The sequence below is a fragment of the Symphalangus syndactylus genome, chromosome 5, assembly GCF_028878055.3.
Source record: "Symphalangus syndactylus isolate Jambi chromosome 5, NHGRI_mSymSyn1-v2.1_pri, whole genome shotgun sequence".
NCBI classification, from domain to species: domain Eukaryota; kingdom Metazoa; phylum Chordata; class Mammalia; order Primates; family Hylobatidae; genus Symphalangus; species Symphalangus syndactylus.
The window spans coordinates 85711554-85735868 of NC_072427.2; the positions used below are offsets into that span (position 1 = coordinate 85711554).

The 24315-nt window shown below is 57.3% G+C and overlaps 3 protein-coding genes across 15 annotated transcripts in view; 2 read left to right on the forward strand and 1 right to left on the reverse strand.

The window, feature by feature from the left end:
- The window catches only part of SLX9 (SLX9 ribosome biogenesis factor), a 38641-nt gene extending 23362 nt beyond the window's left edge, over positions 1 to 15279 (reverse strand). The window contains exons 1-3 of one of the 7 annotated variants that reach the window (XM_063640501.1): positions 15035 to 15230; positions 11427 to 11555; positions 2225 to 2246 (exon numbers count right to left, since the gene is read on the reverse strand). In XM_063640501.1, coding sequence (XP_063496571.1) covers positions 2225 to 2246; positions 11427 to 11555; positions 15035 to 15163 — 280 coding nt within the window. In that variant the 5' untranslated portion in view covers positions 15164 to 15230. Of the gene's footprint in view, positions 1 to 2224; positions 2247 to 11426; positions 11556 to 13313; positions 13711 to 15034 lie in introns of those variants that run through there. The other 6 variants (XM_063640500.1, XM_063640499.1, XM_055279938.2 and 3 more) reach the window with 6 other exon arrangements.
- A 4-nt stretch (positions 15280 to 15283) lies between these two features.
- On the forward strand, positions 15284 to 21013 carry LOC129483099 (uncharacterized protein encoded by LINC01547). Of its 7 annotated transcripts, XM_055279934.2 has the most exons (4): positions 15309 to 15628; positions 17570 to 17709; positions 19659 to 19922; positions 20434 to 21013. In XM_055279934.2, the coding sequence occupies exons 2-4, from the start codon at positions 17644 to 17646 to the stop codon at positions 20890 to 20892; spliced, it is 789 nt and encodes a 262-aa protein (XP_055135909.2). In that variant the 5' UTR covers positions 15309 to 15628; positions 17570 to 17643; the 3' UTR covers positions 20893 to 21013. The 7 variants fall into 7 exon arrangements, 1 of the variants encoding a protein (XP_055135909.2); XR_010121166.1 differs by lacking the exons at positions 15309 to 15628; positions 17570 to 17709; positions 19659 to 19922; positions 20434 to 21013 and adding exons at positions 16618 to 16803; positions 18193 to 18568; positions 18874 to 19059; XR_010121161.1 differs by lacking the exons at positions 17570 to 17709; positions 19659 to 19922; positions 20434 to 21013 and adding an exon at positions 18193 to 19059 and having other exon boundaries at positions 15284 to 16624.
- A 2324-nt stretch (positions 21014 to 23337) lies between these two features.
- Positions 23338 to 24315, forward strand: part of ITGB2 (integrin subunit beta 2) — a 45802-nt gene continuing 44824 nt past the window's right edge. Inside the window, exon 1 of the mRNA XM_055279931.2 lies at positions 23338 to 23745. The gene's annotated coding sequence lies outside the window, so the exon portion shown is untranslated. The remainder of the gene's footprint in view (positions 23746 to 24315) is intronic.

Consider the following 24315-nt stretch of genomic DNA (forward strand, 5'->3'; position numbering starts at 1 on the left):
ATTGCGTGAGCCCAGGAGGTGGAAGCTGCAGTGAGGCCACATTGTACCACTGCACTCCAGCCTGAGTGACAGAGCAAGACGCTGACTCACAAAAAAGAAAAGAGAGGAGCAGATAGACCAAGTCTGCAGTGGGGAGGCTGTCACTCAACGGTAGTTTGCATTGAGTTTTTCACAATATCTATCATGTGCCACTTTGCACAACTTCACGTAGAGGCAGTGCTGCAGGAATAAGCTGGAGACAGCTCAGCTTTCCCTCGGAGCACTGGTGGGCGAGCATCTGAGGGGGTGCACGTGCCTAGCACCGCGGCAGGAGCACAGAAGACTAGGAGCGGGGCAGCGGGAGGGCCAGGTTCCCCTGTCTCTCTCTGTTTTCCAAGCTTTCTTACTTCTTTTTTTTTTTTGAGACAAAGTCTCACTCTGTCGCCCCGGCTGGAGTGCAGTGGCACAATCTTGCCACCTCCTGGGTTCAAGCCATTCTCCTGCCTCAGCCTCCGGAGCAGCTGGAATTACAGGCACGCACCACCACACCAGGCTAATTTTTGTATTTTTAGTAGAGATGGGGGTTTTCATGATGTTGGCCAGGCTGGTCTCAGACTCCTGACCTCAAGTGATCCACCTGCCTCTGCCTCCCAAAGTGCTGGGACTACAGGTGTGAGCCACCGTCCCCAGCCTCTTCCTTCTTTATACTACACGTTTGTCATTAGGTGTCCATTTTAAAGAAAAACCCAAAGACCTTTTTAAAAATTGGTAACAAATTGTCCTGGTCAAAGACAGCATCCTGGAACAAAACTGGAACAAGCCATGCACCGCCACCCAGGGTCTGCATCGGCAGACACCCCCCACCGAGGTTTGTGGCGAGGAAAGTGCCAGCAGCACTGCAGGGAAGAGCAGTCACAGCCAAGAGCGCCTGGGGGGTGGCGCTACCCAGGGACGCTGAGACGCGGAGCGCCGAGGTCACGCTACTGTGCTGAGGAGCCCAGGCTGCGGGGCTGGAGGATGTTTCCACCACTGGTCCCTGTGCCCACTTCTGCGGTGCTGAGGAAAGGCAAATAGCTCACCTCGACTCCCTTCTCCCAGGACCTGAGGGTGGGCATTCAAACCACAGACAAACCTGCCGATGGCCGGAGTTCCCAAAGTGCCACATCGGGCAGCCCCCACCCTCCAGCCAACACCATCCACCCCAGCCAGGGGTTTGACATTCCTCCCAAGAGAAGGTGGCCTGGGAGACAGGGCCCCTGAGAGAAGGGTCCCCAGGAGCACTGGAGACAGCCTGTGCATGGCGCCCACAGAACGCTCGGCCCCTCTGCTCCTCTCAGTAACCCACCGAGCAGAAGACGCAGAGTCCACGGGATCTGGCCTTGCAAGTGTCATGGAGCTGATACAAACAAGAAATGTGGGTTCCAAACCCCACAGGATTCTCTCCACAGACACAGCAGCAAGCTGCTGGCGCACTCCACACCCACCCCCAGTGTCAGCTCACCCCACAAGGACCCTCCAGAACCCCCCAAGGGCAGTGCAGCCAACGGTGGATGCAGCATGTGCCCCAGGAGCAGTGTGGCTTCTTGTTGTCCTGTGAGCTCCCAGCCACGGTAACAAGGCAAGAGAAACGTCAAAGGCCTAAGAATGCGGAAGCAAGAGACAGAACCACCACCGTCCCCATACATGGCATGGTCGTGATGCAGAAAATGCCAAAGGATCAACACTACTGGGACTGAGGGCTTCAGCAAGGCCTTGGGGTGCGGCCGAGGTTTGCTGCGAGGAAAGTACCAGCAGCGCCGCCGGGAAGAGCAGTCATGGCCAAGAGCTCCCCGGGGGGTGGCGCGACCCAGGGACACTGAAATGCAGAGTGCCAAGGTCACGCTACTGCACTGAGGAACCCAGGCTGCGGGGCCGGAGGGCACTCTTGGCCTCCTGAGCCACACCCGGCCTGTGTCCTTAGCATCTGCCCAAACTACCCCTGTCCCACCTGGAAACTAAGGAGCCCCAGAGAACTGCTTCAGTCCTAAGTCAACACAGGACAGGCTCTCAAGGCCCGGACACAGGGCCCCACCACTGGGGATGGTGCAGGACAGGCTCCCGAGGCCCGGACACAGGGACCCACTGCCGGGGATGGTGCCCGAGGGAGTGGCTGTGCTGCTCACCTAGAGGCGTCCTGCCCTGGGAGGTACAGCCACTCGCAGCTCTTTAGTGGGTTCAGCTGGTTTGGGGGCCTCACCTAGGGAACCTCGCAAGACAGCCTCCACGACCTGCCAACACCTCGGACAAGCACATCAGAAAACCATAGTGCCCAGGCCTCGGCTGCCCACAGGTCCTAACCACAGCAGCACAGGGCCCCTGAACGTGACAGGCCGGCCATGCGCCCACAGGAGAAGGGATAGCCCCGTAGCCAGGGGGGGCACTCGCTGCCACCTCCCATGAGGACCAGTGTCTGAGGAGTGAATCAGGAGAGCCTGCTGCACAGGCTCGGCCTGGGCCTTGCCAGCTGGGGTCTGGAAAACACACCAGGTGGGGTGCCAAGGGGGAGGCTACCAGAGGCAGGGCCCTGGGGACCTCCTAGTCTCAGGATGGTGCCTGCAAGTCAGAATGAGTGCCACACCCAGAATACAGTGGCACCTGGGGCCCCAGCCCTTCCCTGCTCACCCCTAGGTTTCCATTTGAAAACACTCAGCTGCCCTCCCACCCCAGCTGTCGATGAGGAGAGTGACGTGCAGATGGCCTCAGCAGGATGCTGCCAGCCAGGCCCCACCAACAGAACATGTCAAGAACCTTAAATAGCTCCAGCCACCGAGCTCCAAGTGCCAGGTTCAGAAATAGCAACCCACATGCTCAGACACTGTCCCGCCGTCTCCCAGGCAGGGGGTGCCCGGAGCACATGACACGGACACTCACATAGCAGCACCCCAAACGAGGGAGGGTCCCATGGGGCCACACAACCCCAACTGTCCACTCGGCCAAAAGACCTCTGCTGGGCACAGCATCCCCCATGGGAGGGCAGTCCTGAAGCAGCTGGGGCCAGACCTGCAGGGGAGAAGGAGGGCCCTGGGGCCAACCTTCTGGTGATGGAAGGTGGCCCCTGGGAATCCCCAGGCCAGGCCCAAGGTGATCAGGCCACACACTCTGATGTGAAAGTTCTAGAAACAACTTAAACATCAGCCCTGACAACAGACAGCTCTGATGAGAAGGAGTCACTCCCTGAGTGGCCAGGGAAGCTGCCGATTGCTGTCTGGCAAATAGAAAAAGGCAGTGGCTGAGCTTCCTGGGGGCAAGCAGCGCAAGCCCAAGACGGCGGCCCAGGGACCTCGGCGAGTCAGTGAGATCCAGACGTGCAGGGCCCACAACGACCACACATGGCGGGCGAACCCTGCTCGGACAAAGAGCAGCAATGGCTCCTGAAGACACTGCTAGCTAAGGCAAGGGCCTTTCCTGAGATGCCCCGCCCTGGTTAGTGATCGGCACGTGCAGCAGGCCTGGGTGAGAACACATGTAGGTGAGAGATGGTGCCCACACAGCACCCTCGGGCAGCGAGAGATGGTGCCCACACAGCACCCTCGGGCAGCGAGAGATGGTGCCCACACAGCACGCTCGGGCAGCTCTGGGGGCAGGGCCCGGCTTTTATCTCCCAATGTTGCGTATTTGTCTATTCTGCAATGTGTGCATATGCACTGCTTTTTCAATTATGAAATGTTATTTTCTACAAAAGTAATTTTAGGTAAAAGTTGATCCCTTAACTTTCAAGTCTCAGCCACAGGTATGACAGTGAGTAGGGCATGGTGGGCAAAGACGCGGCCATTCACCCCGTGCATTGAGGACTCAGCCCCTGGATCCAGATGGTAGAGCTGGGACTTGAACAGGACGGGCAAGGGGCCACATCCACAGCCTGTCCCTCTGCTTCCTCCCAGGCTGTGCGGCAAGCCAGGGCCACCCATGCCCACTCTCCCTGCCTCTCTCCTGTCTCCCTGCGCGATGCCGCGAGCTGTTGGCCCCTTGGATGGCTGTGGGCTTCAGCGCCACCAGGAGGTGGCAGCCTCCTCTGCACCCAGTATGGCAGCAGCCGCGGTTTCATCTCAAGCTGAGTGAACAGGAGCCAGGCCACGAGACACAGGCACAGGAGAGACTGGCCAAGGCCAGAGGAATCTTCTCCTGTGTGTTTGGCTGCTGCTGTGTGTTTAAACCATTTTTAAGGCCTTTAAATCAAACCGGCGACTTTAATCCGAAGAAGGCTTAGCCTGCCGCACTGTGCCCATGACACGTGTACCCAGTCGTCACCACGTGCTCCAGGACAGGGACTAGGTGGGGTCACCGTGATCCTTAGGCCCAGGTGCAGCCCACACCTGCCTGGGCCAGTCTCTGTGCTCAAAGTTCTACAAGGATAAACCCACAGCAGTTCTACAGCAGCCCCCCGACACCCCTCTTTCGCAGATGAAGGAGCTGATCACAGAAACCCTGAGGACGCTGGTAAGGAGGCCCAGGAGGCTAGAACCCCAGAGGCCCCAGCTGGCTCCTGACTCCCACTAAGATGGGAGGAAACAGCACTATGTCTGGTCCAAGTCAAATACCTCAGCATGGCACCATGTGACTGCGTGACCGTGGGCCTGAGAAGTGCCACCAACAGGGCCACACTCCCAGCTGGATTGGCATGGGCCATGCCTCCGACCCCTGGTCTAGCGTCTCAACAACACGTGGCTCACCAGGATGCCTGGCTTAAGAAATAACAAGTCATTGGGCTCCCAACATACTGGCTGGCACAGCCACACTCTCTGCAAGAGCACAGGTAAGAAGGCAGATCACCAGGGCAGAGGGATGGCCAGGGCAGATCACCAGGGCAGAGGGATGGCCAGGGCAGATCACCAGGGTAGAGGGATGGCCAGGGCAGATCACCAGGGCAGAGGGATGGCCAGGGCAGATCACCAGGGCAGAGGGATGGCCAGGGCAGATCACCAGGGCAGAGGGATGGCCAGGGCAGATCACCAGGGCAGAGGGATGGCCAGGGCAGATCACCAGGGTAGAGGGATGGCCAGGGCAGATCTCCCAGCCACCGCACCGCGCAGCCAAGGCAGGTGACACACAGGGAGCTGCGGCCGAGTCGAGGCCATCTGACCCCAAGCCTCGCTTCCACGGAGCCATCTCCACGTAATCTCCCCGTCAGTTTGTTCTTATTTCAACTTGGGAGTAGATATAAGCAACAAGTACGTTCTGCATGGTTTATATCATACCCTTGACTTCACGATTGTAGAAAAAGGTCTTTAAAAAGGGATTTTTTTTATTTTTTTGAGATACTGGAAAATAGCAGAAAATAAGCCCATTCTGTTTTCAGGCAGGCACCTGGGACTCAAGCTCAGAGACACAGGCAGGGTGGGGCAAGGCTCATTTTCTGCCATTTTCCAGTTATCTTAAAAAAAAAAAAAATCCCTGAAGACAACCCTATAACCCCAGAGTCTAAGGCAACCCTGTAAGCCCAGAGTCTGTACTGGCTGATGAGGAGCTGGCACTTCCCAAGTCTCCGCTGTGCAAGGCAGGAGGGAGAGCCTGCGTCTCTATCCCGTAACTGTCCCACACCTGGGCTGACCTGACAAGGACACAGCTCTGCTGCCCTCTGCTGGGCAGATCACCAGGGCAGAGGGACGGCCAGGGCAGATCACCAGGGCAGAGGGACGGCCAGGGCAGATCACCAGGGCAGAGGGACGGCCAGGGCAGATCACCAGGGCAGAAGGACGGCCAGGAAGCCAAGGTCGCCGCCCTCCACTGCAGGTCCCTCCACCGCAGGTGCCTGGGGGTGGAGTGGGGTCTCAGCAGGTACAATCACCTGGGCAGCGCTCTGTGCTGACCGGGAGAGCCAGCCCTGCCCAAGAGCTGGGTGCAGGAGCTCGGGGTGTCCTTGCACCACAGCCTGGTGGCCTCGTCACCCAGTCCAACACGCCTGCAGACGCAGACGTGTTCCACTGACAGCAGCAGCAGGTATTACACAGCGGAGAGGCGCAGGCAGAAGCGGCAGGAGTGGCTCCCGGAGCAGCAATGGCGGCGGTGGGTGCCCTGTGCCCGGCATCTAAGAGTAGGGCCTCTGTGGCTTCAGAGCCTGGCCCCGTGGTGCGCTCTGGCCTGCTGCGGCTGCATAGAGGGTTCTGGGGAGTAGGCGGGGCTGGGGCCGCACTTTGGGGACCCGGACAGCAGTGTGGTCCCTGTGTCCACCTGGCCGAGGGTGCCGGCTTCCTCTGGAGGAGGCTATGGTGCAGGGCCGCCTGGGCTGCATCCCTAGGATCCACCCCACATCGGTGTGACTGCCAGGCCTGACACTCCTGACAGCCGGGCCCAGGGCCCATGGCCCACAATCCACTCCCAGATCAGGAGCAGCCCCCGGGCAAGGCCACAAGCCGTGCGAGGGGGAGCCAGGGCTGCATGCTCCACAGAGCCAGCAGGGGCAAGCAGCAGCCAAGTCGGGGCTCAGGACCATGGCCTCTCTGCACTCTTACCCTCGCAGGCTCAAAGATGCTTGCTCCCGCTGCCTGGCCTCTCCCTGTTTCCAATGCCCACTCCAATCTCAAAGGGGGGTTGGGGCCGAGCCCGGGTGCTGTCAGAGCCCGGCTGGGTGTGCACACGCACAGGCCCTGCCACCTTGGCCCCCTCTGGACCTTGGGCATCAACAAGCTCTGGGAGGAAGCCAAGGTGGGGGCTGAGGGTGGCTTGGCGCTGGCCTGCAATGGCCGGACCCCACACTTGCTCACACACACCCTTCACCGCTCCACGCCTGACTCGTCTCCCTTGGAGGCGTGGGATCCAGGCCAGTAGCATGAGCTGAGCACAGCCTGCCGGGCCAAGTGGGTGAAATGAGCCCAGTGGGCCCGGACAAAACTCAAGCAAAGGTGCCACCAGCCACAGGTATCTGGCCAGAAAAGCAACACCCCCAAAATCCTGTAATACCACAGGCGCCTCTCATGGCCCCCCCGGCCCCCAAGCTGTCCACTGTGCTGTGAGCTCCCACTCCAGCAATGGTGACAGGCCTCCCAACATCCTCTGCTCCAGGGGCCCCCAGCCCCACCCGGCTCTGAGTCCATGCCAGGCCTTGCCCCACTCTGCCTGTGTCTCTGGGCTTGAGTCCCGCGTGCCTGTCTGAAAACAGGTGGGCTCATTTTCTGGTATGAAGGAACACAGAACTAGAAATCCAATTCTAAGCGTGCTCCACGACCAGCTCCCTGGACCGCCTGATGCTGCATGACCAGCTCCCCCAGACCACCTGATGCCAAGGATTGGCGCCATGCCCAAGGCTGGAGGATGCAGCCACCACTGGACACCCGGCCGGCTGCCAGGCTCTGGTGTCGCACAAGCTTGCTGTGCCAGCTAGAGGTGGCCGCACAGCATGCACAGCAGATGGCACTGCACTGGGGGAGGCTCAGGAGACGGGTGCTCACCCCGGCTCTGCCACAGGTCCCTCGCCACCCCTAGAGCGGACACGGAGGAGCTGTAGCCCCAACATGGGGTCCACAGGCTGCCGCAAAGCCCCTGCATGCACAACCCAGCCCACAGGCAAAGCTGAGTCCTGCTGGGGAGGTGCAGGGGGTCTAGAGAGCTGGGGCGGGGAGGGGACTCTGGGCCAGCCTCAGCCCTGCACCCATGCCCTCCTCCTCCCATGGCAGGAGGCTGCAGAGCTCAGAGAGTCCCTCCCAGGATGCCTGTAATGATAAGGCAGGCCCCAGGGCACAGGAAGGGAACAGAGGGCAGATGTGGCTTCCTGGCAAGCTGGGATCCCAAGGGCTTGAAAAAAAACATAGGAAAGATGCCATGAACTTGTTAGTCACAGGGACTAACAAGCCCCACCACTTCCCAGGGCTAGAGGGGGAGAGGAGGGGCGCAGATGGGCACACGGGTGTCCACCAGGTGATGGGCCACAGCCTAGACCCCTCCCCTAGGCCACCTGGCTCCTTGGCCAGAGATGCAGCATGCAGTGCTATTTCTGACTCAGGCCCAGACAAGGACGATGAGACACATCTTGGGAAGGTGGTGTTGCACTAATCCAGGCAGACAGGCACCCACAGGCCACCACCTCACCTCCATAGCCAGGCGGGGTATTGAGGGGTGGCGGCCAAGTCACAGGATGCAGTATCTGCATGACATGGGCACCCAGGCCCCAGCATAAGCCCGGGGTGGGGTGGGTGGGGTTAGGGACCCAGGGCACCAGCCAATCAGGAGCTGAGGAGACCACACCAAAAAAACAGAACTGTTCCTGGAGAGAGGGAGGAACATGGTGAGGAGCAGCCAAGATGCGAAGGACCCCACTGAGGCGCCTGGATACCTCGGAGGCCTGAAGAAAAGGGGCTGGGGCCCCCAGACCAGGGCAAGCCCCTTCGCCTGCGGGGCTGCTCCTCTGAGGGTCTGCAGGTCCCACCCATGAGGGTCTGTGGGCCCCACCCATGGGGCCAGGCACCCCTGCCACCCTGGCAAGCTGGTGCTTCACATCCCAGGGCAGGGGAAGTGGAGGCCTGTCCCTCCGTCTGAGCCCTCTGTGAGGTCCGATGGTCCCTTCATGCAGCCCGGGGCTCTTCAGTGCAGAGAACCCACAGCAGGTGGTGGAAGGAACATGCACCAGAACCCTGGGCTGAGGGCCACAGCCAGAGACGGTTGGCCAGAGGCCTCGCTCCAGGAGGGCTGTAATGGGGACCCACGGCGATGAGCTCAGAACGCCCCCCTCCACAGGACAGCCACCTGGAACGCACCTCAGGGACAACTTCCAAGGCACCATTTTGGAGCACCTTCTCCTGAATCCCCCTGGGGCACCAAGGCAGAAATCACAGCCATGGGCAGTACACAAAGCCACCGGCTCCTGGCCAGAGCCACTAAGCGCCTCCCCAGGCCAAGGCTCCTCCCCAACACCCAAAACCCTGACCCTGCCATATGGCTCAAATAATTCCCATCCCTGTGCCCCTCAAGGAGGGCTATGGGAAACACCTGCACACAAGCAGGAAGCACCAGAACGGGCCACGCTACAGTCAGCACGAGCTCAGGGCTGGGTAGTGCCAGAATGGGCCATGCTACAGTCCAGTCAGCACAAGCTTTAAGATTTTTATGCACAAATAAAGGTATGTGAATTAAGAAAAAATTTAATTACCCAACGGACTCACAAACAATAGAATCTTCAAGTTTTTTCAACTTATTGTTCAATTATTTCAAGAAAGCATTTCTATGCTCTACTCTCATAACGTGGTTCTGAAATTTGAAATCAATCTTTGACACTGTAAAGTTCAAGCTTCTACTCTCTCCCACCAGTTACTCTAAATTAATGAGGTTTGAGCTTACAATAAACAAAGACCCGGCCGTGCGTGGTGGCTCATGCCTGTAATCCCAGCACTTTGAGAGGCCAAGACGGGCAGATCTCCGAGGTCAAGAGATCAAGACCATCCCGGCCAACGTGGTGAAACCCCATCTCTACTAAAAATTAGCTGGGCGTGGTGGCACATGCCTGTGGTCCCAGCTACTCAGGAGGCTGAGGCAGGGGAATCACTTGAACCCAGGAGGTGGAGGTTGCAGTGAGCCAAGATCATGCCACTGCACTCCAGCCTGGGGACAGAGCAAGACTCTGTCTCCAAACAAACAAACAAAAAACAAACAAACAAAAACAAAGACCCAGCGTGGCTCGAAGGAGAGGCCACAGGGCTGTTGGGCACGACCTCAGCCCAAGAACGCTGCGAGGCCAGATGCTGCTAAAGAGGAGTTTCCCTGGCAGGCAAGAGGGGTCGTGAGCGTGACGTCTCCCTAAATTAGGAGGGGAAGAGGGGACGTCAGGGTCAGTGCAGCAGATGACCTTGGGGACCAGATGCGCCACAGGGGCTTGAAGGGAGAGGGCCAAGAAAAGGCAGAGGAAAGAGGCTGCTGTGTGAAAGAGCTCTGAGAAGCTCAGGCCAGAGCCAGGTCAGTGAGACCCATGACTCCCCTCCCCTTGGGGACAGCTTTAAAGGCCTTGTCAGCAACCAGGGAGCACACAGCTCGGGCGGACCACCCACATCAAGTGTTCCTGGCTGGAAGGCGCAGCTTCTCTCTGGAGTTACCTGGCCTGGTCACCTCACCAAGTCCTCCTTGGAGAGAAGGAGCAGGAAACCAGCACTGGTTAAATGTACCTGGATCTTTCTAGAGACACAGTGAAGCCCTCAGCATCTATGAACTATGTCTGTCGCCGCTTTGTGGACAATGGAGCTAAAGGTCAGAGAGCACCCATGATCACATGACTTGTACCCAAGGAATTAGGGCTGGCCCACCTCTGGGCAGCTGCAAAACCCACTCGTCCCCAGCCTTGCCACCAGACCAGCCTCGTTCAACAGATGCGGAGCGGGCGCCCACAGCCTTCAACTGCACTGTTTAAACGTTTCACACCAACTAACTCATCTCAACCTCAAAACTGCCACAACTTAGGAGATAAATACTGTTACCTCCTTTGACAGATGCAAAGCCCAGGCCCAGAGCGATCAAGTGTCCAGCCAGAGGCTACCAGGAGGTGAGGGGCAGAGGCCCGGAGCCCACGATCTTAACGGGCCCCAGACTCGGCTCCTGCCCTGTCCTGGCGCTCCCAGCTCTGCCGACTGTGAAGCCATGTGCAGTCTTCACTGTCACACTGGTGCCCCAAGCTCTGCCCCCACAGCCAGGCCCTCTCCCTCCCCAACCTGTGGCTCCCCGAGGCTGTCAATATGTAAAAAGTATTCCTTGTGCCCCTCAGCGACTCCCTTAGATGAGTGAAGGAAGCTTTTTCCTGGATTTCTCCCTGGGGAGTAACACTGCTCACCATCCTCCAGCCAGAAAGTCAACACTCCCGGCGTGGACCATGGTGGCCTGGAACTCTCTAAAACACCTCAGACTCAGTAGGAGGTGCAGGGGGACTGCGTTCCCTGCTAAGCTCCGGACACTGTAGTGAGTGGGAGTTCCCAGACTCTCTCACTGGCCAGGCTGACGTGTGTGCTGCAGGGCTGCAAGGAGCACAACCAGGAGATGGGGAAGGGCACGCATGGCTCTGATGAAACTGAGAGGACCCCGCTTGGGCTTCAGGATCTAAACCCTAAAGAGTTATTTGTACAAAATAATAAACAGCTAACCTCTGCAACACATAAAGCACTTGTTTAAGAAAAGGATCAAAACTGCCCCAAACAGACAGACCACAAGAGAATCAGCACACACGGAGAAAACAGTTCAAACCCTGTTGGTCACCAAAGCCCAAGTTCCTGTGGCTTCAGCGTGGCTGCCAGGACGCAGGGCAGTCCCTGCAGAGCTGCGGGCACACGATGCAGCCCAGGGGCAAAACCACAGCTGCAATCTACTCTGGGGAATCCGAGAAACAGCCAGGGGCATCCCTTGCTCAAGGACACTGTCAGGTACAGGTTAGCTGGAAAGCTGCTGAGACCTCGGGTGTGTGAGTGAACAATCCCAGATCTGCTGGGCATCAGCATGGTAACCCATGCACTCAAGCCTGCCTCACCTCTCCTGACGGAAGTGACGCTCCTCACATCCAGCTCCAGCTTCTGCACCAAGGCGCTGGGGTCTATCTTGGTCCTGGCAAAGATGTTGGTGTTGAACGCCCAGTCCTAATGTCCCCAACAAAAAAGAACGAGAAGAAGACGTGTGAGACTTGCTCTGTGGTTTCAGAGGGAAGTGAAAGGTGAGGAGAAGATAGAGGACAAGAACCCGGATTCCCCAGCTTCTCTGCCCGGGAGGACCTGGGGGAAACAACCCTCACCTCCCAGAGCAGGAGCCTCCGGTTCCAGAGCTCCAGGGCAGACGCGCAGCGCCCAGGCCCACCTGCTCCCTGCCTTCAATCACCAGACAGGCTTCCCTCCTGGTTCTTCAGGAGTCAGGACCAGTATCTCAAGAACCAAATTTCCTTCCCAACCGTTTAGTCTTACTCTTTCTACAACATTCTCCTGTGTCACAGAAGAAACCTGCAGCTGAGCAGATGAAGGATAGGCAGCTCCCAGCCTGCCAGCTCCTTCAGCTCAGATGGACCACATCCCATCAGAACCAGTCATCTCAGCAGCCTCTCTGCCAGGTCTGTTTCTGAGCCACACTCATCCCTGCATGAAGATTTCAATTCCTCCAAGTCAGCTGCCAACCACACTGTGAGGAGATAGAACCCCCCATCCCTGACCCCCGCGCTGCCCGGCCCATTCATGTGCAAGCCTCACTGACCTTGGCAGGGAAGGCAGCATCAGCCTCAACAGAGGTTTCTGAAGGGTGTCAGAATATGCCACCCCAAAACATGTCACTTTGGCAAAATAATTATTTTGAGCTAAAGGCACTTAAAAATATAGCAGGTACCAAGGGGGCATATTAACCCCCTCCCTGTTTTTCCTGAAAGGAGATAAAACCCCCATATGAAAGATGCCCTCCTATACCAGAAGGCAAGTGACATTCTTATCATCAGGGACGGATCAGAGGAGCCAAGAGCACTCTGTACAGACACACCTGGTGAACATAATCCCTCCCCTCCTGCAGCCTCTCCGCGTGGTTTAGTTTTCCACAACTGCCTCTGTTCAACTCTCACCCTCTCAAAGAAGCACAAAGTTCTCCTACTTCCTTGTCTTCATTTCCTTATGAGGCTCCCATGTCACATAAAACTTCAGTGAATGGGTACGCTTTTCTCCTGTTAATCTGTTTTATGTAATTCTAAATCTCAGGCCCAACCTAAAAACCCTGAAGGTAGAGGTAAAATATGGCCTCCCTCACATTACAGAGGAGGAGACAGGATGCAGGTGAGGTAGAAGGCAGCCAGGGCACCAAGAGGTGCCGGGCTGGACTGCAGCTCCCCAGATGCCCTCATCCACAGCACCTGAGGGAGAAGTCCTTGGTCTTGGGGGGTTATGTGGCAGGGACAGAAAAGTCGGTACGTGGGAAAATATCAGACTCACGGGGGAACAGTGCTGGAGACCAGGGCAGCCTTCAGATGGGCAGGCAGGTGGCTGAGGTAGCACAGGTAGGCTGAGGCCTCACAGGCAAACAGGGACCAGGTGGGGACAAGGGGTGGAGTGTGCAGCCTTCCAGATCATGAATGTATGCTGGTATACGGCAGAAGACTGCTTTTACCACTGTACCTGGGACATTCTCCATGGTGGCACTTTATATCTCATTAATGCATATTTTTGGAGCTTAATAAAAAAATGCTGGCACAGGTTTCAACGAGCCAAGACAACTAAGGGCACGCCCCTCTCCTGCTAGTAGAGAGAGATGTCACCTGAGAAGCTGAAGCTGCTCCTGCCCCATCTCTGGTGTCCTGACACGGAGCTCCTGCCCAGGAGCGGCAGGCTGCAAAAAGGAAGAACTCCATTGCTCTGCCAGAGGGGACTCACTTTGTCTGGAGCTCGTGCGAGGGCTCTCACGCCTAAGGGTGTTGTTGACCAGGAAGGAGCTCTGGGTGGTGACGGATGCAGAGGGCAGGGTGCCCAAGGCTCCTGGGTAGACAGTAAGGCCCTCTGACCCAGGAACAACTCCCAGGAAGTCGCATCCCTGGCAGTCTGGAGGCCGTGCACATGTTCAAGGACGCACCCTAGTAGGAGTGAGCAGAGGGACTCCGTAAGCTACCAGTCCTTGGCTGTGCCTCTGAAGGCAGAAATGAAGGTCAAAAATGTGAACACGCTGAACCTGACAGCCACCTCCAAGCCAGAGGTATCCAGTGGTAAAGGGCAAAAACCCACTGCCCAAGGAGGCTTTAAGAACAATTGCTGACCAGTGAGGAGCTTAAGCAGATCCAAGTAGCCAGGCTAAAAGATAAAAACAGGAAGAAAAAAAAAAAAAAGCAAGGGGGCACATCAGAGGCTGCACACAGCCGGAAGGGGACAAGGAGAGAGGTCACATAGTTCAGTGCCGGGTCAATAAACAAAGTAATCAAGCAAATACTAATCCCTGGTTGCTACAGAACTATCCAAAATGCCCAATTTTCCACAAAAAGTGATACAGTCAGAGAAGGCCCACGTGCTCCTACCTGCCAGCATGAGCCAGGCAACAGAAACTGCTTTGAGCAGCCCACATGTAAAGAATTCAGAGTAGGCATTATAAATATTTCTAAGGACTAAAAGAGACCGTGTCTAAAGAACTAAACGAAGGTATAATGACATTCTCACATGAAACAGAAAACATCAGTAAAGAGAAATTATTTTTAAAATGAGGAGGAACAGGAGAAGAGAAAGAAAGTAAGTTCTGCAGTCAAAAAAAATGAAAAATTTCACTGGAAAGGTTCAAAAGCAGCTCTGGGCTGGCAGAACATCGGTAAACTTGAATTAAGATAGAGACTATGCCATCTGAAGAAAGGAGAAAAACTGAGTGAACAGCGCCTCAGAGCACTGTGGGACACCTTTAAGCACGACGTACATATTTATAATAGAAGTATCCGAAAGAGAGGAGTGACAGAAAAGGGCAGAAAAAAATATTCAAGGAAATAATGGCTGAAGACTTGCCAATGTAATGAAAAACATTAACCTACACATGCAAGAAGCTCAGTGAACACGCAAAATAAATACAAAGATACCTACACCAAGACACATCGGTCAAAATATTTAAGGCAAAAGCTAAAAAAAAAAAAAAAAAAATCCTGAAAGCAATAATTCCATTCACATGCAGTGTCTAGAATAAAGGGAGAAGGCAGATTCGTGCTTGCTTAAGGCTGAGTGGGATGGGGAAACAGGCAGCTGACTGCTAAAGGGAACGAGGTCTCTCTTCAGTTTGCTCTCCGTTCTTCTCTAACCCTGGGAACGTCCTTTCCTCTCCTGGGAGCTCAGTGCGATTCAGGAACCTCTGAGGTCCGCGTGGCAACCCTGGACCGCAGCGGGAGGTTCCTGGCTCTCTCCCCGCCCCGGGAGCGGCGCGAGTCCGTGTGCCCAGGACGGCAGCGCAGAGCGGAGCCTCGGAGTTCACGACGCTTCGCGAAGCAAGAAAGTCGCGTCTGTCGCGCAGCAAACGCCCGCAGAGCCCGAGGGAAGGCCGGGGTCGCGGAACCCTCCCGGAGGCGGCGCCCCGCAGCTCACCCGCCCTCGGACCCACGCGGCAGCCCCCGGCCAGCGCCTCCCCAACTCACCTTCCCCGCGGCCGAGGCCGGCGGAGGGGTCGCCTCCGGGGTAGGGGGCGCGGGGCCGGGGGCGGCCTCCCCTTTCGGCCTCACGGCAGCCTGGTGCACTCGGGCGCGCAGCCCCCTCACTTTTCCCATCTTCCCGGCGGAGCACGGCGAACGTGCGGAGCGCCTCCCGGAAGCTGGTCCTGCGTTCTCGCCGCCCGGCGGAAACAGGAGCCGCGGCTACCGGGAGCCGCGCGGGCGCCGGAAGTACCCGGAAGCGGCTCGGGCGGGCGCCCGATCGGGGTTGTAGGGTCGCGGCGCTCCGCCGTTCACCGACGCCCCTGGGAGAAACAGACCGGAGTACGCGGGTGGCGCGGAGCACGAGAAACAACGAGATTCTGTCTAGATCGTGGGGGACCCAAGGCCGGGGTTGCGTCCGAGGTCGGGGATGGAGAGGACGCGACCCCCGCGGCAGTCGAGATGGCCTTTTTTAAATTCTGTATTTGAGAAGGAGTCTCGCGCTGTCGCCCAGGCTGGAGCGCAATGGCACGAAATCGGCTCATTGCAGCCTCGACGTCCAGGACTCGAGCGATCCTCCCGCCTCAGCCTCTCGAGAAGGTGGGACCACCGGTGGGCACCGCCACGCCCAGCTAATTGTTATTAATGTTTTGCTACAGCCGGGATCTTGCTGTGATGTCTGGCTGGTCTTAAACTCCTGGGCTCCAGCGATCCTCCCTCCTCGGCCTCCCAAAGCGCTGGGATTACAGGCATGAGCCACACTGCGCCTGGCCGAGCTAGTGCATTTTGATTGACCTTCACTGCATGTCAATTTATGTTTTACACTATTCCATTTAGTCCTCAGAACAGTTCCTTAGAATTGGGTATTGCTCCGTTTACACGGGAAAGGTAGCAGCGAGGTAACGGGCTAGGTCCCATACTGGCAACGGGAGCCCTGCTCATCTGACTGCTTGCACCCTGTGCTGTCTATGCTGGGCGTACTGGGGTGCGTTAGGGAAGAGACCACAGGTACGATACAATGCCTGTCCTCAAGGAGCCCATTGTTCTCATGGAGACACAAAGCTGACACATCCAGAACAAACTATGGAACGGGCTGTGGCTGGGGGCCATGAAGGAAGGCTGCCAAGTCCGGGCCCAGCCAGGTAGCGGCCACACCTCTACCCTGCTCCCCAACACTGGGCACCAGCACTCGCCTGCCCAGGACCCACAGTGAAAACCCACCCACACAAAATGCACTTTGGAGAAGAGTAACAGGTCCCAGGCAGAGCTGGGGCCACCTCTCAGAAAGGACATCAAGTTTCTCTCCCAGCTGAGAGATGGACAGATGACCACACGAGCCATTCACAGCCCAAGGTGATAGACTCTAGGGTATATTCAAGGCTGCGCAACTGGCTTGAAGTCGTGTCTACTTACATATTCAGAGACCTACTGAGCATTCACAAGTCATTGTTTTTACCCTCCAACTAGCCATGTTCTCAACCAGTCTACCTAGGAATGCTGTTGGCTGTGAAAACTTCAGAGATGAAAACTCCAGAGGCTGGTGTCCTTAGAGTTCCTTCAGGGTGCCTTCCGCATCTGAGCCCAGCGACTCTTGAGGTGAAAGTGCTCATCTTTTTTTTTTTTTTTTTTTTTTTGGTGAGACACAGTCTTGCTCTGTCGCCCAGGCTGGAGTGCAGTGGCGCAATCTCAAAGTGCTCATCTTTATGTACTTTGGATGCCGGTGAATGCCTATTGTTTCAGCCACCTGGATCACTTTACCTGTTAACCATTCCAATGTGAGTTTACTTCTGGGATTGTGCCTGTTTTTAAAGAACATATTCTGGCTAGGCGCGGTGGCCCACGCCTGTAATCCCAGCACGTTGGGAGGGTGAGGCAGGCTGATCACCTGAGGTCGGGAGTCTGAGACCAGCCTGACCAACGTGGAGAAACTCCGTCTCTACTAAAAATACAAAATTAGCCAGGCGTCGTGGCGCATGCCTGTAATCCCAGCTACTCAGGAGGCTGAGGCAGGAGAATCGCTTGAACCAGGGAGGCAGAGGTTGTGGTGACGCAAGATCACGCCATTGCACTCTGGCCCGGGCAACAAGAGCAAAACTCCGTCTCAAAAAAAAAAAAAAAAAGTCTATATTCTTTAAAGATCAGCCCCCTCTTCCACTGCCAGCCCAGTGTTTGAGACTGCTATGGTTTGAATGTCGGCCCCCTCTGAATCCCATGTTGAAATGTAATTGCCGTCATACTAGTATTAAGATGTGGCACCTTTGAGAGGTGATTAGGCCACGAGGACTCTACCATCAGGAAAGGGTTAATGTTGTTATCATGGGAGTGGGTTTATTATCAAAGTATTTTTTATAAAAGGACTAGTTTGCCCCCCTTTTGGCACACTCTTGCGCTGTCTTTGCTGTTCCACCATGGGATGACACAGCAAGGAGGCCCTTGCCAGTTGCCAGCCCTTCGGTCTTGGACTTCCCAGTCTCCAGAACTATGAGCCAGTAAATTTCAGTTCATTATATAGATTACCTAGTCTGTGGTGTTCTGTTATAGCAGCACAAGAGTAAGACAGTGACAAAGATACTCACCTGTACAAAGGAGGAAGCCTCAAAAGAAGCCATTCATGTATGGGGTGGGACTGCAGGAGGACCACAGTAGAGAATCCCTCACCAATAAGGAACTGTGTTAATCAGGTAACTAATTAATTAAAAAAAATTAAGAGACAGGGTCTCACTCTGTTGCCCAAGCTGGAACAGTGGTGCAATCATAGCTCACTGTAACGGTGACCTCCTGGGCTCAAGTGATCCTCCCATCTCAGCCTCCTGAATATCTGGGAACACAGGCATGTGCCACCACACCTGGCTAATTTTTTGGGTTTTTTTTTTTTTTTGTAGAGACACAATCTCCCTATGTTGCCCAGGCTGATCTTGAACTCCTCGGCTCAAGCAGTCTTCCTACTTCAGCCTCCCAAAATGCTGAGATGACAGGTGTGAGCCACCGCATATGGCCCCAGATTTTCTTTTTTAAAAAGTAATATATGTACATGATACTGTAGAGGAGGCAAATATCCACCTGCCTCCTCTTACGTTCCTGGCTGGGCCTGGGAACTAAGTTGAAATCAGATGGATTAACAGGAGAAATGTATACAAATTTAATGTCACTTTTATGTCACACAGGACACTCCTAAGGAAGCGAAGACGCAAGGAAGTGACAAAACCTATGTGCTTTTGCAGGAGGCTGAACAAAGAGGCAGTTGTGGAAAAGTAAACCGTGTGGGGAGGCTTAAGAATGACAGGAATTACTTTAATTACTTCAATGTCGGTACAGAATTCTGTCGGCTATGACGTGCCTCCCTGTGGAGGAGTATTTCTTTGCCCGGTACAAGGAAGGCATCTTTCACATGAGGGTTTTTATCTCCTGTCTTCAGGAAGAAAAGGAGATTTGATGACGCTCTTGCCTGTGCCATTTTTCAAGTGCCTTAGGTAGAAGTGATTCTCACGTCAAAGTGGCAGAGTCAGCCACCCTTTGATCCTGATGGAAGTGTCCTAAAAGGTGTTTACAAGGCCGGGTGCGGTGGCTCACGCTTGTAATCCCAGCACTTTGGGAGGCCGAGGCAGGCGGATCACGAGGTCAGGAGATCGAGACCATGGTGAAACCCCGTCTCTACTAAAAATACAAAAAAATTAGCTGGGCGTGGTGGCAGGCGCCTGTAGTCCCAGCTCCTCGGAGAGGCTGAGGCAGGAGAATGGCGTGAACCCAGGAGGCGGAGCTTGCAGTGAGCCGAGATTGCGCCACTGCACTCCAGCCTGGGTGACAGAGCGAGACTCCGTCTCAAGAAAAAAAAAAAAAAAAAAAAGGTGTTTACAGTGAACAGTTCCCCTTCCTCCCCGACCCCAGACCCTAGTTCTCTGCCCACTTGAAACCATGATTATGGGTTTCCTATCGCCATTCTGTAGACTTTTATACAAAAAGAGTTTTATCTATGAGAAAATATTTTTCAGTGATCCTGTTCTTCACACCAATTAAACCTGACTGTTCCCTGCTCTGCGCCTGGCTTCTCTTGCGTCGTAAAGATCTTACCGTTTGCCCCTCATTTCCCCTGGCACTCCATAGCGGCTGCAGAGGACACTGGATGTGGCCATGGCTCCATCAGTTCCCACATGGCTTGTTCCCTCTCTCCTGCTGTAACTGACATGCTGGCATGCACATTGCCTTATACATACAAACAGAAGCTCTCCAAAGAGAAGTTTCAGGAAATTCACAGTGAAATGTTTGGCAGTTGGTGTATATAAAAAGCTCAGGCCTGGCCGGGTGCGGTGGCTCACGCCTGTAATCCCACCACTTTGGGAGGCCGAGGCAGGCAGATCACTATGTCAGGAGATCGAGACCATCCTGGTTAACACGGTGAAACCCTGTCCCTACTAAAAATACAAAAAATTCGCTGGGTGTGGTGGCGGGCGCCTGTAGTCCCATCTACTCGGGAGGCTGAGGCAGGAGAATGGCATGAACCAGGGAGGCGGAGCTTGCAGTGAGCTGAGATGGCACCACTGCACTCCAGTCTGGGCGATGGAGCGAGACTCCGTCTCAAAAAAAACAAAAAACAAAAAACTCAGGCCTGCTGCTCCCTTCCTGTTGTACCCAGGAGTGGCCAGAAGGCTCCTCTCCAGGCCTCACGGGGGGAAACACTGGTCTAATGAGAGACCTGGGTCCTGCCCATCGGGACCGAAGCGGCACGTGCGAGGACCCTGTGAGCCAAGAGACGACAGTGATTACAAACCCCAGCCCCAGCCTTGCAGCTGACCTTGCAAGTGACGCCCTACCTGGGTGTCTCGGTGCAGCTGCACATCAGGGGCCTCTGCTGGACAGAAGCTCTGAGTCCACACTCAGCCCCCAGGCGCTGGAGCTGGCAGGTGACATGTTGCACTCTTATTTGGGATTCTGCTGCCTCTTTCTCTTCAACAAGTGAAGCCTCAGGATGCAGAGAGGGGGCTAGGAGAGGCCCCTGCAGACATGCTGGGCCTTATGGGGCCTCACGGCTCTCCAGAGCCAAACCATGCGGTGCTGCTCTGCCCCAGCCATGGCCAGTGGTGAAAGGGACAGAGGGAATCACTGATGTCTGCAAGGATGTTCTGACCCCTCAGGAAGTCTGCCCAGCTGCCCACCTTCAGGGAGAGCCACAGATGCCCCATGCGGGAGGGGCACAGTGTGAGTGGCTGAATCCTTGCAGAGCCAATGCTAGGCTTGGACCCCTGCAGATGCAGGGGGTGCCCCAGGGAGGGTCTCCATGGGCCTGCCTCTGCCCTGGGCTGTCTCCTGCTCCTGCTCTGTCCTCTCTGCCCCTGGAGTGGTGTGTGCTGGCCCTAGGTCAGCAGGAGGCTTCATTTCTGAATGCCACCCAGACCACGTCTCTGTTTCAGGAGCACTACTACGAGAGGGGATGCTGCCGTGGCTGCGCCAGCTTCAGCCCTTTCCCTGCACCGAGATGTCCCAGCGAGCAGCTGGGTGCTCACAGTTTCCGTTGGGCCATCAGAGGAAGATCAAAGATCAACCCTCCCCCATGGGCTCCTGCCTGCCTGCCAGGTGGGCTTCCTGCCTGTCTCCCGGCCCCCAAGAGCTCCGGGGACTCTGCCGGTAGCTGCTTTAAAGGAGGGAGGGAGTTTTCTGATCCTCTGGACATCCCTGGGGCTGGAGCTATATGGGCTGAGCCATGGGAGAGCCAGTCCAGCTCCCTGGGGGTTGGGGGCTGTGTCCCTCCATCCCTTAGTAAAAATACAGCAACTCCCAACTCAGAGTCGAGGGTCAATAGTCAGAAAACCTTGGTGCAGCCTCAGACAGGCATAGAGGTCTCAGCAGAGCTGCCCAAGGACAAGACCTAAGATCCAACAGGGAACTATGTAGTCACCCCTGAGAGGCCCAGCTCTCTCCCTGAGCTCTGAGCCTAGGGTGGGGGTGGTTGTCGGTTCTGCATGCACTGTTCACCCTATGTGATGGGTCCATCCCACTTGGCTTCTCCCACTCGCTTCCCTCCTGTGGAGAAGCCTGTCCAGGTGTCACTGCCTCCAGGAAGCTGTCTCTGATTTCTCCAGTTGAACAGTGAGATTTGCCACACCTCACATGCATCGCTCTTGTCCCTGGAATTGTAACCATAGGTTTTCCTGTCTCCCGGAGGACAAGGATGAGGGCTTTCCACTTGAGTCTCCCTGGTGGAGCCCAGCTCCTGACATACCTGGTGAAAGTTCTCAAGAGAAGAACATGGAGGAGGAATGTGGATAACAACCCTGGCTGCCTGCGTGTTCCGAGCTAGGAAGATGTCCCCACAAACGGGGTGAATGGCTTGCCTGCGTCACAGCTTTGTCTCAAGCCCAGGCCCTGGGTGCCAGCCTGAGCCCGAGGACTAGGTCCAGAGCCACATAGCGCCAGGCCACATCTGCCTCACCTGGGACCCTTTGTGGGGTACAGTCTCCAGCCCCACCCAGACCTGCTGAGTGAGAGACCCCATGGCAGGACTCAGCCACCGGCAGTTTCACAGGCCCCCAGTGGGTTCCTTGGCATGAAGACCACCAGTTAGAGGCTGAACTGGCAGGAACCTGTCTCCAGCCCCTCCTCACCCCAGCCTGGCCCTGCCTCAGAGGCAGCACCCAGGATGTGGCCATGACCCGTGGACTCCACTCAATCCCTCTTCTCCAGGAGCCATGCAAAGTGTCAGCCAGCCAGGCCCCCGGAAGGCAGTCGTCACCTCTAAGGCGTTGTGGGTGTCAGTCCTGGAACTGCCAGTGCCAGCACATGGCCCATGTCCGGTGTTCAATAGCAGGGAGCCATGACCTGGCAACGATTCCACGCTCAAAGGGGTACCCGGGGGGCCCTGGCGTCGGGGCAGATCAGCTTTGCCGGGCACATCGGCCTCATTCCAGATCTCCAGGGCTCGTGTCTGCGACAGGGAGGGAAGCCTCTGCCCTGGCCTTCCGTCAGCTCTGCCAGTACAGGCTGGGCAGCCTGGGCTTTAGAGCTGGCTTCTGCCCACACTTTCTCCGTGAAAGGAAAACAACGCTGAGGCTGCCAAACGCATCTTAGATGCATTTTAAAAATCCTGGTCCCCTCTCTCTGTCCCATCGTCCGCCTTGGGGAACCTCCTCTCTCCGTGGTTCTCACTCCGCACTGTCACTGCCACATTTTCACCTGGGCCTGGCCTTTGTCTCCACCTGAAACGCCTGAAAACCTTGAAATGGATTTCTAGGTTCCTGGGGACTCCAGCAGCACACTCGGCTTCAGAATAAAGGGCGCCCGCGGTCCTCCAGCACCTGCCCAGGCCGCACTCCTAGCTTCCCTCCCTGTCCCTGCAGCCCGAGGGTCCCTTTAGCCACCCCTAAGTCCCCACCTGGGCTCCTGCCCCGCCCCTGGCTAGCAGCGCCTTCTCCGCCGGGGCCCCTCTGCTCACAGAGCCCCCTCACCTCCCTGGGGATGAGGGGCCAGGCCATGACCCTGAAAGCCTAGCCCTGGCCTTGACCTCCCCGGAGCGCCCTCCCCGCCCTCCCCCGGCCCCGGCCCCGTCCTCTGCTGCTGGCCTCTGGGTCGTGCCCCGCAGACTGAGCTGCGCTTGGGGGTCCTGGCGGCCTGGGCCGTCCCGCACCGAACCCAGGCGGTCGGAGCCCGGCGGGGATGCGCGAGGTCCTTCTGGGGACTCCTCCGACCCATTCTCGAGTCGCCTGAGGGCGCTGCTTCCCCGCGGCCGCCCCGGGTTTCTGCGGAGCCGGGGCCTTAGCCGCCGCGCTCGGGAGACCCAGTGAGACCCCGGGGAGGCCGCTGCGGAGGCGCGGTCTCTGCTCCCGGGTCCCAAACGCACCGGCTGCCCCTTAGGAGGGACGGCGACCTCCACCCACGGCGCTGGCGCCCGCACGGCCGCTCCTCCGGCTCCCGCAGCCTGGACGCCCCCCGAGGCCGCCCCGCCGGGCCCCACGCGCGGCCCCATCCACAGGCCGGGACTGCCTTCCCGGGGCTGGCGGCCCCCAGCCTGGAGGACCCGGCCCCAGACGCCCTCCCAGCCCTCCCCAGCCCACTCTGGCCCCGCAGCCCCCGCCTGGTCTGAGTGCGGGTCTCTGGCCCCGGCCTTTCCCGGGGAAGGAAAGCTCCCTTCACGTGCCCCAGGGAGGCGGCCAGGCTCGGAGCGTGGAATCCCTGCCCGCCGCGGACCGCAGGTTTTGGGCAAGCTCTGGCCTTCCCGAGCCTCAGTTTCCCCATCTCTACAATGGGGACGCCATGGGGTTTTTCTGAGGACCCACAGGAAAAGCTCCAGGAAGCGCCTACTCACAGCGCGTGCTCAGTGGTGGCCCCGGAGCTGGCAGGGAGCAAAAGCAACGGAATACGGCCGGGGTCGGGGTGGGAGTCTGGGTCGGGGTCAGGGTGGGGGTCGGATAGTGGTGTCCGCGGCGGGGGAGGCTCCGCGCACCGGCTGAGCAGCTCCGGGCAGCGGGGGAGGGAAGGCGGCTTCCTCCTTCTTTGAGACCCATCCTCGTGCCCAGGGGAGCGCCTCAGGGAAGGAGGAGCCACGCTCCAGGGCACCTGGCTGGGACCTGCCGCAGCCTCTGCGCGCAGCGGGCTCCATCCCCTGGGCCACGGATTGGGAGACTGAGGCAGGCGCGAAGCCCGCCGCCCAGCCTCTGCCAGGCCTGGTTCCGCTAGGGAGACCCCGGCCACCTCCCGGCAGTTTTCCTGAAGCCGGGGGCCAGGAGAAGGTGAGCGGCTGCCCGTCGGGGGTCTGGGGTCGCCTGCGCCGGGTGGATGCGGTGGCACTTGGGTGCGGTTGACTCCCAACCTCACTGTCCGACCAAAGGATCGCCCCGGGTGGGAGGGGACCTGGCGCGCCCAGGCAGGGAGGGGACAGCTGGTTTCGGGCGGCCTCTGCCCCAGTGACCTGTAGACTTTGGCTTTGGTTCAGGGACGTCTGGGGTTAAAAATGATCGTTTGGGTTCCCGCAGTACTGTTCGCGGTCTGAGCATCTCCATAACCCGCACATTCCCATAATGAATTTCCGAGAACGGGCACGCGTGCCTCCCCGCTTGGTTCCTGGGACTGCGAGGCCGGACCCAACCTGTGCGCCTCTGTGTGGCGGATGGCCCGGTTCCGCCTGTCCGTGCCCCAGGATGCTACAGGAAGCTCAGATGCAAACTGTTTGGGGCTGTGGAGTTCCCGCATTGGGAAATTCTTGCAATAAAAATAATCGTGCTGTAATCCCCAGGGACCACTGAGAGGAAGTGGTGAGGGCGGAGGAGGGGGGGGAGGAAGAGGCTGGGGGCTGAGGTGTC

Bases quoted from the DNA above. Each gene is read 5' to 3' on its own strand.
- LOC129483099 (XM_055279934.2), top strand. From the start codon at position 17,644: ATGGGGTGGGACTGCAGGAGGACCACAGTAGAGAATCCCTCACCAATA. The intron at 17,710-19,658 runs GTAACTAATTAA...TGTTGTACCCAG, and splicing joins TAAGGAACTGTGTTAATCAG to GAGTGGCCAGAAGGCTCCTC. The intron at 19,923-20,433 runs GCAGGTGACATG...TCTCTGTTTCAG, and splicing joins GCCCCCAGGCGCTGGAGCTG to GAGCACTACTACGAGAGGGG.